Genomic DNA, 16,117 nt, shown 5'->3' with positions numbered 1-16,117 from the left:
AAAATACAAAGAAACACATTTATAATGGCAGAGGACCATAGAGACGTGGTCTTCAAATGCTAGCATGTTCGTGGCTGCTTGCGTATGTGTAGGCCAGTCTGGTCAGAAATGTCAAATGTTCCCAAGAGAGGTCTGGAGCTCCAGACCCCCCCTGGACCTCAGTTTCTTCTTCTTCTTATTTTTTTAATTTTAATGTTTGTTTATTTTTGAGAGGGGGAGGGGCCGAGAGAGAGGGAGACACAGAATCTGAAGAGGCTCCAGGCTCTGAGCTGTCAGCACAGAGCCTGACGTGGGACTCGAACTCACGAACTGCAAGGTCATGACCTGGACCGAAGCTGAACTGACTGAGCCATCCAGACGCCCCGGGGGCCTCAGTTTCTTCACTAGTGGTTGTGGGCTCTCCTGAGGTCCACAGCTTACCGTTTCTGTATGTCAGGTGTCAGAGCAAGGGCTCTTTGAGAAGTTGTGTCCTGTCCAGAGGGCCACACCTCTCCAGGGAGGGCACCGCTGGGACAGCTGAGTCCCGATTGGTCCAAAGCACCGTGTCTCGTGAGCAGTGGCCCATGGCTCCCAAGGGCCGACTGGGCCCAGCGCTATCACCTCTGCCCTGCCCCTTGTCACCGAAGGCCTCCTGTCTCCTCCCAGTGGGCCAAGAGGGTTTCTGAGTGTCCCACCAGAGGCCCAGGGAACTTGCCAGGGCGCTGACCACCTCTGGGGCTCGAGGAGCACACACAGCCCAGGCGGCCATGCTGACCCCTCCTCCAGGCCGGGCCCCGTGCACGTGCCTGGGCCAGTCCCTTCCTTTCCTTTCCTGTCCCAGCCTTGCCTGCAAATGGAAGCTTCTAGTCTTTTTATCACCCAGGGTCTCGCATGTGAGGGTGTCATGACTTAGGCAGGGGGTGGCCATCTGAAACTCATGATTCTCTTGGGCAAGAGCCTCCGCCAGGTGCGGGGACAGGAGAAGCAATTAGGCAGAGGGCAGGTATGGGCGTCCTCAGCTCCTTGGGCGTCCAAGGGCTATACTTCAGGGCAAGGATGGTGTGGTGGGAAAGAGTCACAAAGATCCACACGCCCACTGGCCTGAACCAAGATTTAGCTGGTGCCCTCGTAGCCACAGCATCCACCTCGCTCATCAGCCACCCCCCAACCCCACCCCGCCACCACTCTCCCCTTCCCCGGAGCCTGGCTGTCCTAGGTGATGAGCGTCCAGCCGGCAGGGTGGCAGGGCCGCCTGGGAGACGGTGCCACACCGAGCCTAAGTAGGAGTAGGAACAGAGGCCCAGGTGAGAGGAATGAAGGAAGGCGTGCTCCTCAAGGTCTTTTAGCCTCAAGGGCCTCTACGGGGTCTCCCAGAAGGGCTCGGGCAAGGGCTCGCAGGTGTCGAGATCACTGGAGCCCAGTGCCTTCAATATGCAAATGGGGCCCAGAGAGCAGGGGTGAAGGACTCCCCCAAGGCCACTTGGTGGGTCTCCACCTCCTGGCTCAGGTCTCCTGCTGCAATCCTGGGTCGTACCGCCGAGTCCCTGCGCCCACCGGGGAATCACACACACCCCATCTGGGACAGCTGGCTGTCACTGCTGGCTGTACTGAAGTCATGGGGAAAGCAAGAGGGGGACGAGATCTACTCTGGAGCCCTCCCTGGCCCTGCTGGGAGGAGATACAAGGCCAGATGTATCTGCCCCTGAGGCGCTGGCTGTGCTGAGTCTCTTGGCCATTTCCTGGCGTACCCTGCCAACGGAGCCAGCTCAGAAGCAGGGGAGCAGAGAGCAGCGTGGGAGGCAAATGGTGCAAGTCCCCCTGGCATGTCCCTTTGGACTTTTCCCAGGGAAAAGTGGGGGTTGGACAGACTGAGGACTCATTCTCTGCCATTGCCTTTGAGCTGGTGGCCCTGGGCTGAGATGGCATGGGGTGTCTCCCCAAGTCGTGGGGACCCAGCGAGCCACTGCACAGGCCACAAGATGGAAGCGTAGGTCTCCAGGACTTTCCACAGCCCCTTCTGAGATTCGCTTTGCCCGCAGTGCTCTGTGCACTGACCAGGACGTGGGGAGAAGGGAGTCTGGCGGAAGCCAGTGGACTGGGGAGGTTGTGGGCAGACAGCTGGTCTGAGGATAAACTGGGGACAGAGATGGGGAAGGAGGATGTCAGGAAGCTGGCCTGTGCCAGCTCCTCCTTGCTGCTCTTGAGACCTTCCAGAAAGCCTCCTGCAGCTCCGGTGGCCGTGTTTGGAGTTGGGTTTGTGTCAATGCACCTGAGCGAAGGGGAGAGAAGTTCTCCCCAGAACAGACGCAGCAGGGGGCAGAGATAGGATGACTGCCATTGGGGAGGGGACAGGGAAAAGGCTGCCTCCGTCGGCACAAGCCTCCTCCCCGGTGCCCGGACCCTTGTCACCAAAGGCCTCCTCTCTCCTCCCAGTGGGCCAGGAGGGTTTCTGAGTGTCCCACCAGGAAAGTTGCAAAGCTCCTTCCGCCCACCCCCCCATGCCCTGCCCAGCATTAACACGCAGGAGCATAAAGCATCCACTGATCAAGGAAGTGAGAATAAAATTACTTTAATTTCCAAAAAGTGTAGGGGGTGGGGAAGCAACCTGGTAAAAATTAAGATCTGTTCCCTATGGATCCATTCTGTCTCTGGGGAGGGACAGCCCCTTGGGCCTGCGTTCTCAGTGGGAGGGCCTCGGGGGCCCACACTGTTATGGCAATCCGAAGGGCTGTCACACTAGACGCTGGTCCCTCCTGGCTGGCCAGAGCTGGGGGACTGCAGCCTTCCCCCCCAGTGATCTTGATTCTGCTCCCCTCCCCTGAGGCTAAAGATTGATTAGTGGGTTAGATTTCTGAACATGGCAGCCTGAAGCCCTCCCTCCCTCTCACTCCCCAGCCCCTCGGCCACCTGGCCTCCGGCCCCAATCGCCTTGCTGCAGTTTTCACTCGGTCCTCGCGAGACCTCCCTCCCAGCCCCCCAGCTGTCAGGGTCACCTCCTCTGGGACTGGCCCCCTCTGTGCCCCCACTGCGCTCTCGACACCAGAGGCCCCAGAAGTCCCCACAGTGAGGGCCACTGTGGCCTCAGGGAGTGAGCCCGGCTCAGCCCACTGTGGGGCCCGGGGAGGCAGTGAGGGGCAGGTGGTAAAAGGCAGCCCTGCTGCCACCCGCCTGGCAGAACGTACTCTATAACAAAAGGTTAAAAAACCGGAAGATGGGAGGGCAGAAGACAGTGTGAGCACGTCCACACTAGCAGCCACAACTCAGGGAGGGGCTGTGTGAGGCTCGGGCGCCCTCCTGCAGCTGCAAGGGCCCGAGGCCCCTTGGCCGAGTGGCTAGAGACTAGCTGGTGCTGCCTGGCAGGTAACAGAGCACTTGGGAGAAGGGGCCAATCGCTCCAGGATCTTGGGTTTCCCAGCCTGATGGGGAGGGCGGGGCGCAGGGCTGATCCTCCGACCAACCTGACCCGGCCCCTGACAGCCCACCTTCAGGACTGCCCCCTAAACCTAAGGTCACAGGCTGCGCAGCTGGCAAACGTGGGGTGGAACTGCACAAGCCCCGGGTCTCGGGGGGCGCCAGTGGGGCGAGGACACTTCTGGGGGCTCCCGAGGTCTGAGCTGGTCGCGCTGCTCAGGCAAAGGGAGCCGGGCGCCGGGCTGGGACCCTGGACACCAGCAGGGAGGCCCCGAGCACCGATGGTCCCAGCGTGGGCTGGGCGGGAGACGGGCGCGAGGAGCACACACGCTCCCTGACACTGACACACGCGGGCGGCCGGGTCTGCGGGGCCAGGGAGAGCATCGTGTCCAACTAGGACCCCCGCCCACGGACGCCAAGAGCATCTGAGGGAGAAAAGAGGGCATGAGGCCTAGAGGCCAGGCAGCAAGATGGGGGCGTCATGGGCTGCTTCTGTCGGCCTCTAGTCCTGCAGAAGTTTAGGGGCAGAAGCTGGGGGGCTGGGATGGAGCACCTCTCTCTGCTCCTGGGGCTGGGGGCTGGGAGAAGAGGGTGAGGGGCCGCCCGACAGAGGGCAGCCCCGTGAGGGAGACAGGTGAAGGGAAAGAGAGGAAAATGAGAGAAAGACCAAACACGGGGTCTGTGAGCCAGCGTGTACCCCAGCCTCGTGGACACCCTTCGGAACAAAAGCCCACCCCCCACCCCAAGGCCAGCACTCCCAACCTGCTCCCCTTCCCCATGGGTGTCCCAAAGGCTACAGCTTCATTTGTGGAGGTAGGCATCCAGCCACAGCTCCCCAGACTTCTTCAGGGACCTGGGAGGAGGAGGGGACAGTCAGGACCCAGGAAGGGCGGGGGACCCCCGGCCCCCTCCCAATGAAGGACAAAGGGAAGGTTGTCAGCCGACCCCACAGAGAAGCCAGGCAATTCCGAGTAAGGGAGGTGGCCTGGTGAGGACGCCTGCTCTGGCATGGTGCGCCCCCTTGCTGCGGTCAGTCTCGGCGCTGGGCACCAGCACCCATGCCCCCCACCCTTACCTGATGATGTCCTGCAGGGCCCTCAGCAGCGGCTTCTCTTGGTACTCAATGCCGTGCTTCTTGCACAGGGACTTCACCAGCGGGGCCACCTTGTGGAAGTTGTGCCGGGGCATGGTGGGAAAGAGGCTGCGGAGAGCGGGGCCAGGGTGAGGGCTCTCCCGGTGTGCCCCCTGAGGAACTGGCACATGAGTGGTGGGGGCGAGCTGGGCCTCAGCCCCCTGTCGGCAAAGGCATTGATCCCCCTGCCCTGTAGGCTTACGGGATCAAGGGAAGCCGCTGGTGCAAGTGCTCCGGAATTACAAAGCTTGGGTCACCCTTGAGGGGTGGCTGTTGCTGGAGCAGAGTGAGCCCCTCCCCTGACGTCAGTGCTAGGGAGGGAGCCTGGCCAGGGTGAGGAGAGGGGAGCCCCCATGTGCTGCCCAAGCCCAGATGGGGCTGGTGGCCTCCTCCCTCCCTTATGCCCCCCCAGCTACACCTCCCCCCCGCCCGCCTGCCTGTGCTCACTGGTGCTCGATCTGGAAGTTGAGGTGCCCGCTGAACCAGTCATTGAACAAGGATTGTTTCACGTTGCAGGTGGCAGCCAGCTGTCGGGGGCGGGGGGAGGGAGAGGCCAGGAGCAGAAGGGAAAATGAGGACTTGGCCTCCCTCCCACGAGGCCCGCCCCTCCCTCGCGTGGCCCTGCCTAGAGATGTCAGCCCTCCCGGGGGGAGGCCACAGGCAGCCCCAGGGACCCCTGGCATGGCTCTGGGCGCCAAGTTCTGGAGGCCGGGGAAATGGGCCAGCAGATCTCGTGGGGCCCCTCGGAGTGGCTCCCGCCGCCCTCACCTGGCTGCTGAACCAGTCACGGTAAGGCTCACACTCAATCTCCATGACGATGTGGTTCATCTGTGTGACCCACACAAACCAGTGGCTCTCCAGGAACCTGGAAGAGAGTCTGGCTCAGCTCAGGAGCTGCTGAGGCTTGCTGTCCGTGGGGCCTGGCCAGATCCTCTCCCCTAGCCCCAGACGGCCCTGGGGCAGGTGCCAGGGCAGGGTGGGTGAGGCCCCGCCCTTGCTGAGGCCTCAGGTCGCGGGGCCCAGGGCAGGAAATGGGGAGCTCTGAGCCCTTCCACACGGGGGGCCCCCCCATGTCAAGGCCAAGCTCAGGTACCTGATGAAGTTGAGGAAGAGGACGGCCCCCACGATGCCGTAGAAAGGGATGTAGGTGATGAAGAAGCGGGCATAGTAGCTGAAGGCCCAGGCCAAGTCCTGCACAGAGAACAAGATTAGACGGGGGACCGCTGCCCACGGGCACCACATCCTGACCACACGTGTATGCACCGCCCCTAATGTGCCGCACTAGGCAGAGGCGGCCTCGAGGGCGTGGGGCACCAGGCCCACGGAGGATGCGATGCTTGCTCGCTCGGGGCTGGAGGCCGTCTCTGTCCGGGGAAATGCTGAATGCCTGAGCAGCAGGAGGGGGCTGGGTGCTTTGGTTCGGGGAAAGAAACGGGGGGGTGGGGGGAGAACTAGGAGATGCCAGCAATGAGTAGCCCCTTCCCGGTCGCGGGGTTTCTGAAGGTGCATGAAACCGCCCCCACAACTGCCCTACAGCCACATCCTCCCCATTAGCACACGGGATCTCCTTCCTCGAAGGGCGGAGGCCAGCAACACTGTCCGCCCTCCATGTAGGGGCTCTCCCAGCAACCGCTGACACTGCTAGGCCTCCCCACACACCTGATTCTCCTCCTGTCCCCTCCCCCTGCCTGCCCCTCGCCGGGGTGACCACAGGATCCTAGGCTTGCAGGTCTTCTCTCACTGGTCAAGTGCCTCCCTCGGCTGCCTCGGCTGCCCCCGCCGCCCACCCTCCACAGGGGCAGGCGCTCTGTGGAACTGGTCCCTCTCTCTCCACCACCTTGCTGCGACCCGCCCTGAGTCCGCGTGCCTCCCATCGGTCTCCCGCTTTTCCTCGTGCACCATGGCAACCAGAGCCACCTCCTCAGCCCTGAGCAGAACCAGTCTCTCCTGAAGAGCTCGGTAGGATCAGGAACCCCTCTCTCTCCAGCCACCCTGACCCAGCTTATTCCCGCCCCAGGGCCTTTGCACTGTTTGCTCTCCCCCATCACTTTTCCTCTCCAGAGACTCAGCGTGGGCTCTAGGTGGGGCTGCCTGTGTTAGTCCCATCTCCATTATTGGCTCTGTGTAGCTGTGGGTGACTCACTCCACTGTGCCTCCATGTCCCCATCCTGTGGATGGGGAGAGAACCTCCCACTGAGGTGGTACACGGTTGACTGTGTAGGAAAACACTAAGCATCGCCTGCAAGTTTAAGCTCTGAACGACTCCAATCCAGTCCCTGCACACTTTGGCCCCACGGAGATCTTCCTAACATGCAACTTGGGTCATGACACTGCCATGCTCAAAGCCACCGCTGGCCTCCTGCCCCACTAGGTAAAGGATAAACCCAAGCCGCTGGGTAGGGCACATGCGCGCTTCACACCCCTGCCCACCGACCTGGTCAACTCATGCAGCCAGTCTCTCGAACTCCAGGCACCCGGCCCGGCCAGTGTCTGCGTCCAGGCTACACCCACCTGCATGCCCCTTCTCCCCCATCTGCTTGGCCAACTCATCCTAAGTCTGACTATTGTTGTTTTTAGTGTTTACTTATTTTTGAGAGAGACAGAGAGAGCACAGCAGGGGAGGCACAGAGAGAGGGGGAGGCACGGAATCTGAAGCAGGATCCAGGCTCTGAGCTGTCAGCACAGAGCCCGGGGTGGGGCTTGAACTCATAAACCGGGAGATGATGACCTGAGCCAAAGTCGGACGCTCAGCCGACTGAGCCCCCCAGTCCGGTTAAGCTCCCCTTGATGCCTCCTCGATATCAGAGGCTGAGCTGGGTGCCGGGAGCAAAAGGAGGTCCGTCACGAGCCCTGCGTCTGGATGGAAGGTGACAGAAGCAGGGGGACACAAGGTGGGGTCCTGACTCGATGCTTGGATTTAGGAAAGGCCTTCATTAGGGGGCGGGTGCCTGGGCTGGACTGGGATACGCCAGAGGTCAGTCAGCCAAGCAAAGAACCGTAGGAGACATTTGCAGAATGATGATGATATGGAAAAAAAAAAAAAAGCCCAGACAAGTAGATAGTGCAGTGTGCGGGGGGCGGGGGGGAGGTGGCGAGCAGGGGGCAGGGGCTGGGTTTACATGTTCCCCGTGGGGGTGGGAGACGCAGCCGGGTCCTGTCTGCCTTAGGACGCTGACTTCTACCTCTCGGGCAGCGGAAAACTCCCGCGAGGTTTAAACATCTGAAGAACACAGTCTCATTTGAATCTTAAAATAGATCCCTGCCAACTGGAGACGGAGGGATTAGGTTATTTCAGTAGCTGAGACAGGAAATGGTGGGGACTCAAAGCAGGGCCCCCAGCCCCAAGGAGGAGATACAGATTCCAGAATGGTTTAGGAGGTAGCAGGTGCATCTGAGGACTGGTTGGTTGTGAGGAATCCCAGCCGGTCTGTGCATTGATGCCATCAGCTGAGCAGGGAAGGCAGAGGGGAGCAGCTGGGAGGCCAGGAGGCCATGACCTTGGGATCCAGCGAAGGGTCTTGAAGGCCGTGGGAGAAGCGAGCATTACAAGTTCTGCTCTATCTTTTCCATTGTGTTCATTTCTAACTCTTTTGTGTGTGCGCACAGCACAGTAGAAAGCACATATATATCGGGGTGCCTGGGTGGCTCAGTCTGTTAAGTGTCCAACTTCAGCTCAGGTCATGATCTCACAGTTGGTGGGTTTGAGCCCCGTGTTGGGCTCTGTGCTGACAGCTCAGAACCTGGAGCCTGCTTTGGATTCTCCGTCTGCCTCTCTCTTTCTGCCCCTCCCCAACTTGCACTCTGTCACTGTCTCTCAGCAATGAATAAACATTAAAAAATTAAAAAAAAAAAAAGAAAGAGGGGCGCCTGGGTGGCTTAGTCGGTTAAGCGTCCGACTTTCGCTTAGGTCATGATCTCGCGGTTCGTGGGTTCGGGCCCCGCGTCGGGCTCTGTGCTGACTGCCAGCTCAGAGCCTGGAGCCTGTTTCAGTCTGTGACTCCCTCTCTCTCTGACCCTCCCCTGCTCACGCTGTCTCTCTCTCCTGGAAATAAATAAAACATTAAAAAAAAATAAAAAAAATAAATAAATAAAGTGAAGGATCTTAATTTCTAAAAAAAAAAAAGAAAGAAAGTACATGTATATGAATGGGGTGGACACTTCTTTCTTTTTGTGCAGAGGGACTCAGGAGTACTGGACCACTGGTGTCAGGGGCAGGGTGTGAAGCAGATGCAGGGAAACATGTGGCTGAGACCCAGCAGCAATAGAATGGGGGCGCCGACAGGGAGAATTTCAGGAGTGGCTTGTGGTGTCGGACACAGAGAAACTTCAGGAAGCGAGGTCTAAGAAGCCTCTCCAGCATATGGTCACCGGCAACACTGCCAGAGAGTAAACACCTCCCTTCCTGAAGCTCTAAGAGTGTCTCAACCCCTCCCCTCCAGGCCAGGGTTTCTCATCTGCCACACGACGCCATCTGGGACTGGCTAACCCTCCACTGCGGGGGGCTGTCCCCAGCGAGGCGCCCACCAGATGCCAACAGTACTGTCTCCCCTGAGCTGCGACCATCAATAATGTCTCCAGGAATTGCCAACTGGCCCAACAGAACCACTCCTGTCGCTGACCACGGCCCAAGCCGCTGCTGCTCTTATCTCCTAGGCTCGCTGATCTTGCAAATAGGAAAACTACAGCGCAGGACACACCTCTGCCCCGGGCAGTCATGGACCCCAGGCGGGACCTGGGATCTCATCCACCTTGCCTTGACCTGACCGCAGCAGCTGCACCACCGTTTCGTAGGAGGAGCCCAAGGCTGGAGAAAGGTCCCTCCCACCCAGCTTGAACCCTACTCCTGGGCAAGGGCAAGGGCAAGAGCAGGGCCCTGAAGGGCCTGAGGGGCCCTATCATATTCCCTAGGTTCTGCCACCTGATCCCATTCAGGGACATAGCCTCATTTCCCTTCCTGCTGTCCCTATCCAGTACTCTGTCCCTTGGGGAATTAGCACGGTAAAAATTAAAAAAAAATTTTTTTTTAAAAAAGTAAATATTCAGACAGCAGGCATCTGCCACGAAAGCAGATTAAAATACCCCCAGCAGCTGGGGCGCCTGGGTGGCTCAGCTGGTTAAGCGTCTGACTCTTGATTTCAGCTCAGGTCATGATCTCGTGGTTGGTGAGTTCAGGCCCCACGTTGGGCTGTGCACTGACAGCACGGAACCTGCTCGGGATTCTCTCTCTCTGCACCCCCCCCTCTGTCCCTCCCCTGCCCCTCTCTCAAAATAAATAAACTTTAAAAAATACCCCCGGCAGCACCATGAGCCCCACGTGGCAGGGCTCAAGTTCCTTTGCAGCTGTGTGACCCCTCCCAGGGCGCGGGGAGCCCAGTGGAAACAGCAGTTACCACAAGCAGGAGATGTGGGTTCAGATTCCCACGGTTTAACTGACCCAGAAACCCCCGTCCCGCCATAACCCAGGGTAAAATAATACAACGGAGGGGCCGTGCTGAACTGCTGCTGGAACACAGTAAGTACTGAGGAAACACCCACTTCCAGAAAAATATCATGTCCCAGAAATGGGTGGTACAAGTTCTACCAACACAAGACTGGCAGAGACCTCGGAATCTACTGCCTCCCTGACCACCCCAAAGGCTCCTGAGTCCCAGGTCTGGACATGGGCAAGATCAACAGGCATGGTCCCTGTCTCACAATTTCAACGAGAGAGTGTAAGACAAAGTATTTCAAAGCCCTTCAGATGCTATAGAAATAGGAGGTATCATCCGAGAGACTGGCGGCTGACGTAAGGCAGAGAGCACAAGACGCAGCATGGGCAGGCCTGGGGTCTGGTGCCAGCCCCTACCCCCTTGATGTCACCCTGAGGAAGTCCCAAACTCTCAGAGTCTCAATATTTTCATTTATGAAACTGTTCAAAAAAAAAAAAAAAAAAGGACCAGCAATACCTAAGTGACTCTCTACTTGGTCTCCAGGGCAAGGGGGCCCCATCTCGGTCCCAGGGAGCCATTCTCTGCCACAGGCAAGGCTCTGCCTGTGGTGATGCCTCCATCCGGGTCATTCTATCAACCTTTTGCTGAGAATCATGCCTGCACGTCTACATAAAGCCAAGGACCGGGGCGTGTGCCACACTGGACGGCCCCTCTCCGGGTCCCCTCCTGCCGGTCTCTGCTCTCTCTGGACATAGAATCTGAAGATAGCCCAAGCTTGATGTTACCGGACACAGATATGGATGCATACAGGGGGGATGACAAGGGGCACACGCAGAGGAGCCCACTGCCCACGAGTGAAGGAGACTGGCCGGGACCTGGTCCTCCTTAACAGCCCTCAGAGGACCTATGTCACCAACACCTCACCTCGGACTTCTAGCCCCCAGAACTGTGGGAGATTCGTCTCTGTTGTGGGACAGAACTGCCACTCGGTCTGTGCTCCTTTCTTGTGCAGCCGCAGCAAACGAATGCACCTGTCATCTGAGCCAGTGCCATCTGCTCTCCAGTCCCCACATAGAGCGCGGTGAGCCCTGGCTCAGGAGGTCTTGGGGCTGCATGGGGGCAATTGTCGGAGCAGCGGGCCAGGTTTGGCTCTCATCATGTCGCCTTCAGGAACTTTCTGAGGGAGCTCTGCAAAGGCAGTGGCCCCCGCTGCGCTCCCTCGGTGTGTGTGTGTGTGTGTGTGTGTGTGTGTGTGTGTGTGTGTGTGTGTACGTGCGGGGAATGTGTAGGGCTGGGGCGCTGGGGCCTCCCTGGATCCTGGTAGCTTTAAAGAGGGTCCTTTCCTGAGAGTGACAAGGCAGCCCCCCTCCCTGAGGGGGGCAGGGAAGGCCCCTGGGCCCACCTGCTCCCGACCCCCACACCCCTGGCCAGCTGTACCCCTTGACTCACCACCCAGTCTCTGCGTGAGATCATGGTCATGATGATCTGGTATTGGAAGTACACGGGGATGAGCAGAGGCGGCCCGACTGTGGGGAGAACAGAGGTGCTTAGAGGCTGGAAGGTCCGTGGGGAGCTGGGCCAAGCCCTGAAAGGGGGGGCCCAGCTCTGCAGCTCATAGGCAGAGGCAGCGACCTGTGCCCGAGGAGCAGATGCCCCCTCCCTCCAGCCCGCGTCCCCCCTCCCCGCCTGGGGACCCCCCCAGTGCAGGACCCTGGGTCTGTGCCCCATCTGTGTCATGGGCCAGGAGCCGTTTGCTGGGGACTTTGCTGCCGGCCCATCCTGCTCTAACAGGCTTAGGGGCGATTTCTGGGTCCTAAGGGGTATCAGGTGAGAGTGGACAGATGACCGTTCTGGGGTGTGGTTGTGGGGCCGCCCCGGCACTCACTCAGGAAGAAGTACTCGTGCTGGTGGTTGTAAGGTAGGTATTTCAGCTTCTTCTTGCCGTACTGAGGAGAGCGGAGAGAGAGTGAGCGCCCGTCACCCCTCAGGCTCCAGCCACCCAGGCCCCCCACCCGCTCAGCGGCCACCACCCCTCTCCTATCCGTCTGCAGCCTGGGACCCCCAAGGCTGAGCCCCTCTGGCCCTCTGGGCTCCTATTTCTCATGTGTCCTTGGACAATGATTTGACCCTGAGCCTCAGCCTCAGAAGCACCAGCCTCTGAAATGGGCCCAGCTGGGATCTGGCCCAAGAAAGCCACATGGCAGGCACTAAATGTTTATGGAGTGAGCACACAGCTAAACAACTCACATCGGGCCACAAAGGGAGCTCCTTGAACAGCCTCCACTCCTTTGATGGGGAGAAAAGCTCCCGGGGAACCCTGGGGAGCTCCCCCAGAGCCCACAGCAGCCCGGAGGACCCAGGTAAGGGCCAGGGAAATTGTTTACAGTCACCAGGGCGGGAGCAGATCCTCCCCAATCTCCCCCCTCCCCCTGAAGCCTCCTGCAAAGCTAATCACTTTCCCCAGGCAGATGCCTCTCTGTTGAGGATGCCTGAAGGCCAGAGAGGCCACACATAGTCACCTGGTCCCAGCCAGGGCACCCCGATGCCGGACACTCTGAGCAAGGAGTGCCATGCTGGGGCCTGGGCGCCCTCACTGTACAACGCTGCTTTGGCCATGCTGAGCACGAGCCCGTAGGGGAGCCCAGGAGCCCTTAATTCCAGGGTCCAGTCCTCTGGAGACCAACCCGCCTTACTCCTTGGGGACTGAGACCATAAGATGATGCTCTAAGCGTGGCTCCTGCTCTTAGTGCCGATGCTGAAAGGCCACATGGGGAGGCTGGGCTTGGACCTGCACAGGTCACTTAGTCTCTCCGAGCCCCGTTCGGCACCCAAATCACTGGTCGTGAAGAGGAGCCAATGAGAACATGGGCATAAATGCCAGGTGCTGGCCCTTGGACCCTGCCCCTCACCCACCGCTCCCTGGTTCCATCCCTCTGAAGGTGATCATTCCTATTTATCGCAGTCAGAAGAGGAGAGCACATAACAGATAGAGAGACCTTGGATATTGGCCATCCAATGCTCCCATCTCCAGGCGAGAGCAGAGACGGAAGTGACTGTCAATCACAGGCAGGGCCCATGACTCTTGAAAGGAGGAGCCCTGGTGGGAAGGAAGCCCAGGCTGTCCCCAGGACGGGCGTCTTGGCACCAGGGGTCATGGTCACGACACTTCTGGCCGAAGCACCACTAGAAGGGACCCCTTTGTTCCGTGGGGCCTCCTGTACCTTGGCAAGGGTCTCACTCATCCCCAGAAAGTGCGGCCATTTGCACGAAGATGGTCACTAAGGCCAGGGCCGTGGCTGGCCTTGGAGAGGTCCCAGCCAAGGAGGACAAGGAGGCGGCCTTGGAAGGTTTCTCAGTGGCCAGTCGACGGGTGGGGGTGGGGGGGATGCTATGGTCCAGGATTCCGGGGAGCATGTGGCCTGCGGAACGGGCCATTGGATCCTGCTCTAACCTCCCCCTAGAAGCCAGGAAACAGGCCCACAGGCCCAGCCCGAGTCTGCAGGCTTCTCGGCCCTGGACAGGGGCCCTCCCGGGCACATCTCTGCCCCACAGGTCATCCCAGGAGGTGGCCTCAGGCCCGGAGGACCCTTGCAGGCTAATTAGACTCCACTCGGGAAGTGAACCTCAAGGGTAGCCCAGACAGGTGGGTAGACCAGAGGGTCCCCATAGAAGGACATGGGGGTGACTAAGCTGCTGAGGGGGTGGGGGCACAGGGGAATTCATCTGACATTGCATTTCTGTAGTAAGTCGCTAGTTTCATTGCTTTCTGGTGACCTGTGGGGAGTGACAGAGATCAATGGGCTGCCACTCCCCCAGCCCCCACTGGCTCCCATAGGTGCCCCCCCCCCATGCTGCAGAGTGTCCCACAGGCGCTGCCGGGGCCCTGGCCCCCTGCCCCGCTGTCCCTTGGGCAGTAGTGGGCCTCCCTGTCAGATCCTGTGTCCCCAGGCTTAGGGAGGAAGGGCTTGGGATTCGGAAACAATGCAGTATTTGAGCAGATTGCTTCACACACACCCTCGCCTGCCCTGCCATGAGCTTGGAGTCCTTAGTCATCGAGGTGGGCGGGGGTCTGGAGACCAGACCAGCCCAGAGCTGTTGAGGGGCCGGCACATGAAGTGGATATAATGGGACTTTGGGACCATGAACCGAACCGCGAACTACTGTCACAGCCACATGTGCAGCGGTGTGCAGGGACACACCAAAACGTCGCTGCGCATCACCGCACGTTCCCATCTCGATGACCTCAGCCGGGGCAGGGGCAAGGCCATCTGTCAGGGCGAGGCTGGCCCTCTCACAACCAGCGAGTGCACACGCAGTCTGGCGACGTGTGGCTGACTTGCTGGCTCTTTGCCCTAGAAGTTGTGGGCGCAGGGGAGGCAGGCAGAGGGGCTTGAGAACATACAAGGCCGGGAGTAAGTGCCTTCTCCCTGCATCGCAACTCATCAGAAAGCTGGGGTGGCCCATTTTCCTGGGTGTCCAGCAGGTGGTGCCCTGGGCAGGTTCCGGCAGGACCCAGGAGCCCTGGCTCAGGGGCAAGACAGCCTGGGTTTGGATGCTGCTGCTGTCTTTTCTAGCTACAACCTCAAGTGACTCATTTCATGTCTCCTGGCCTTCGCTCTTGCATCTGTGAAATGGGCGTGATGATATCTCCCGCCTCGTGGTTAAGCAAAGATTAAGCCATATGCTGCCTACGGTGCTCGGCACGGTTGCTAGGCGCGTGGACTCAGTCAGAGTCGGCCCTCCTCCCCACCGGGGGCCGCAAAGCCTGGAGAACCCCCACACCTCCTCTCCAGGAGAGTCCTCAGCACACACAGGGGGAAAAGAAAGCTCAGGTGGCAGGGTTGTCATAAGTAAGCCGCAGGGAAGACAGAGGGTGCTCTCACTCAGGCCAGGTGGCTTGTCGTGGTCCAGAAGAGAAAATGGTGCCACACACGGGGCTCCCTTTGACGCAGTCCCAAGCTGAGGCTCCCAGGGGACGCAAGCAGGGGCAGGGGGCCAGGGCCAGCTCTGGTGGCCTGGCTTCCCCTCCACAGACCACAGGCCAGGCCTGGCTGACAGGCTGAGTGCGCGCCAGGGGCATGTGCGGGGGACTTTTCAGCTTTGGAACAACATGTTTGAGGAACGACAAGGGCCTTCCTTGTCTGTTCAGGGTTGGGGGAGGGGAGCTGTCGCTGAGCCCAGTCCCGGCCTCTGGGAACCTGCAGGCTCACAGAGAGAAATGGGCCACGCGGCCACCTCAGGCATGCGCAGAATGGCAAGACTCCAGTCCGTGGGCCCCAAGAGGAGGGCCGTGGTCGTTGTAAGGGAGGACTGTTTGCAAAGGTCTGCCTGGAGCAGGAAGACAGGCAGCGGGGCAGGGACAGCCTCCCCGTCCCAGATGGGCGGAAAAGCGGGATGTCAGGTGGCGGGGGATAGGGGGGTGGAGGGGAGCGCAAACACTGGTGGCTTCTGAAAACCCGCTTCCAGCGCCACTGGGATAATGGCCTCACCATTCCCCTCAGGATGCGACAGATAGATACACGGGCGAGCGGAGGCACCCCTGAGCTCACCGCCACGTGACTCTGTTCTGGAAGTTCTAGTAATGTCAGAACACCCAAACCAGAAACCAGAGTGTGGAGCTATTAGAAAGAGTACATCTTCATTATTTTCAAGGAGAGAATTGTCTACCCGGGAAACTCAGAGCCAACGGCTGAAAAAACTCAAATCACAAAGAGGCCTGAGTGGGGCGCCTGTGGGGGTTCAGTCTGTTAAGTGTCCAACTCTTGATTTCGGCTCAGGTCACGATGTCCTGGTTTGTGCGATCGAGACCCTCACCCCCACTCCACCCCGTGTAGGGGTCTGTGGCGACAGCGCAGAGCCTGCTTGCGATTCTCTCTCTCCCTCTCTCTCTCTGCCCTTCCCCTATTCTCTCTCTCAAACAAATAAACTTTTTTTTTAAAGTTCTTCCCCCCAAAAAAACAAAACCCAGAAGACTGAGTGGACACCAGCTGGACATGAAGATAACAATCAAATATCAACAACTTCCCTGAACATTGGAGAAGCCCCAATAACAAACAGAGAAAATGTCCAGGGTGAAATTGAACGAGAACCACCCATGAGGCATCTAAAGAAAAGCATAAAACTTTTCTATGAGAAACAAAAAGGGGCTTGAGCAATTGGAGAAAGA

General features: G+C 59.2%; 1 protein-coding gene across 1 annotated transcript in view; it reads right to left on the bottom strand.

Annotated features, from left to right (window-relative positions):
• Positions 1–2,528: 2,528 nt before the first annotated feature.
• Positions 2,529–16,117, bottom strand: part of FADS2 (fatty acid desaturase 2) — a 32,266-nt gene continuing 18,677 nt past the window's right edge. The window contains exons 6-12 of the mRNA XM_039253499.1: positions 11,837–11,897; positions 11,401–11,477; positions 5,616–5,713; positions 5,291–5,387; positions 4,970–5,049; positions 4,466–4,591; positions 2,529–4,243 (exon numbers count right to left, since the gene is read on the bottom strand). Of these exons, the coding sequence (XP_039109430.1) occupies positions 4,192–4,243; positions 4,466–4,591; positions 4,970–5,049; positions 5,291–5,387; positions 5,616–5,713; positions 11,401–11,477; positions 11,837–11,897 (591 nt within the window). The 3' untranslated portion in view covers positions 2,529–4,191. The remainder of the gene's footprint in view (positions 4,244–4,465; positions 4,592–4,969; positions 5,050–5,290; positions 5,388–5,615; positions 5,714–11,400; positions 11,478–11,836; positions 11,898–16,117) is intronic.

Source organism: Hyaena hyaena, unplaced genomic scaffold (assembly GCF_003009895.1).
Source record: "Hyaena hyaena isolate Hyena2069 unplaced genomic scaffold, ASM300989v1 scaffold_456, whole genome shotgun sequence".
NCBI classification, from domain to species: Eukaryota; Metazoa; Chordata; class Mammalia; order Carnivora; family Hyaenidae; genus Hyaena; species Hyaena hyaena.
The sequence above is the reverse complement of the archived record's forward strand: the minus strand, read 5'-3'. Positions and strand labels throughout refer to the sequence as shown.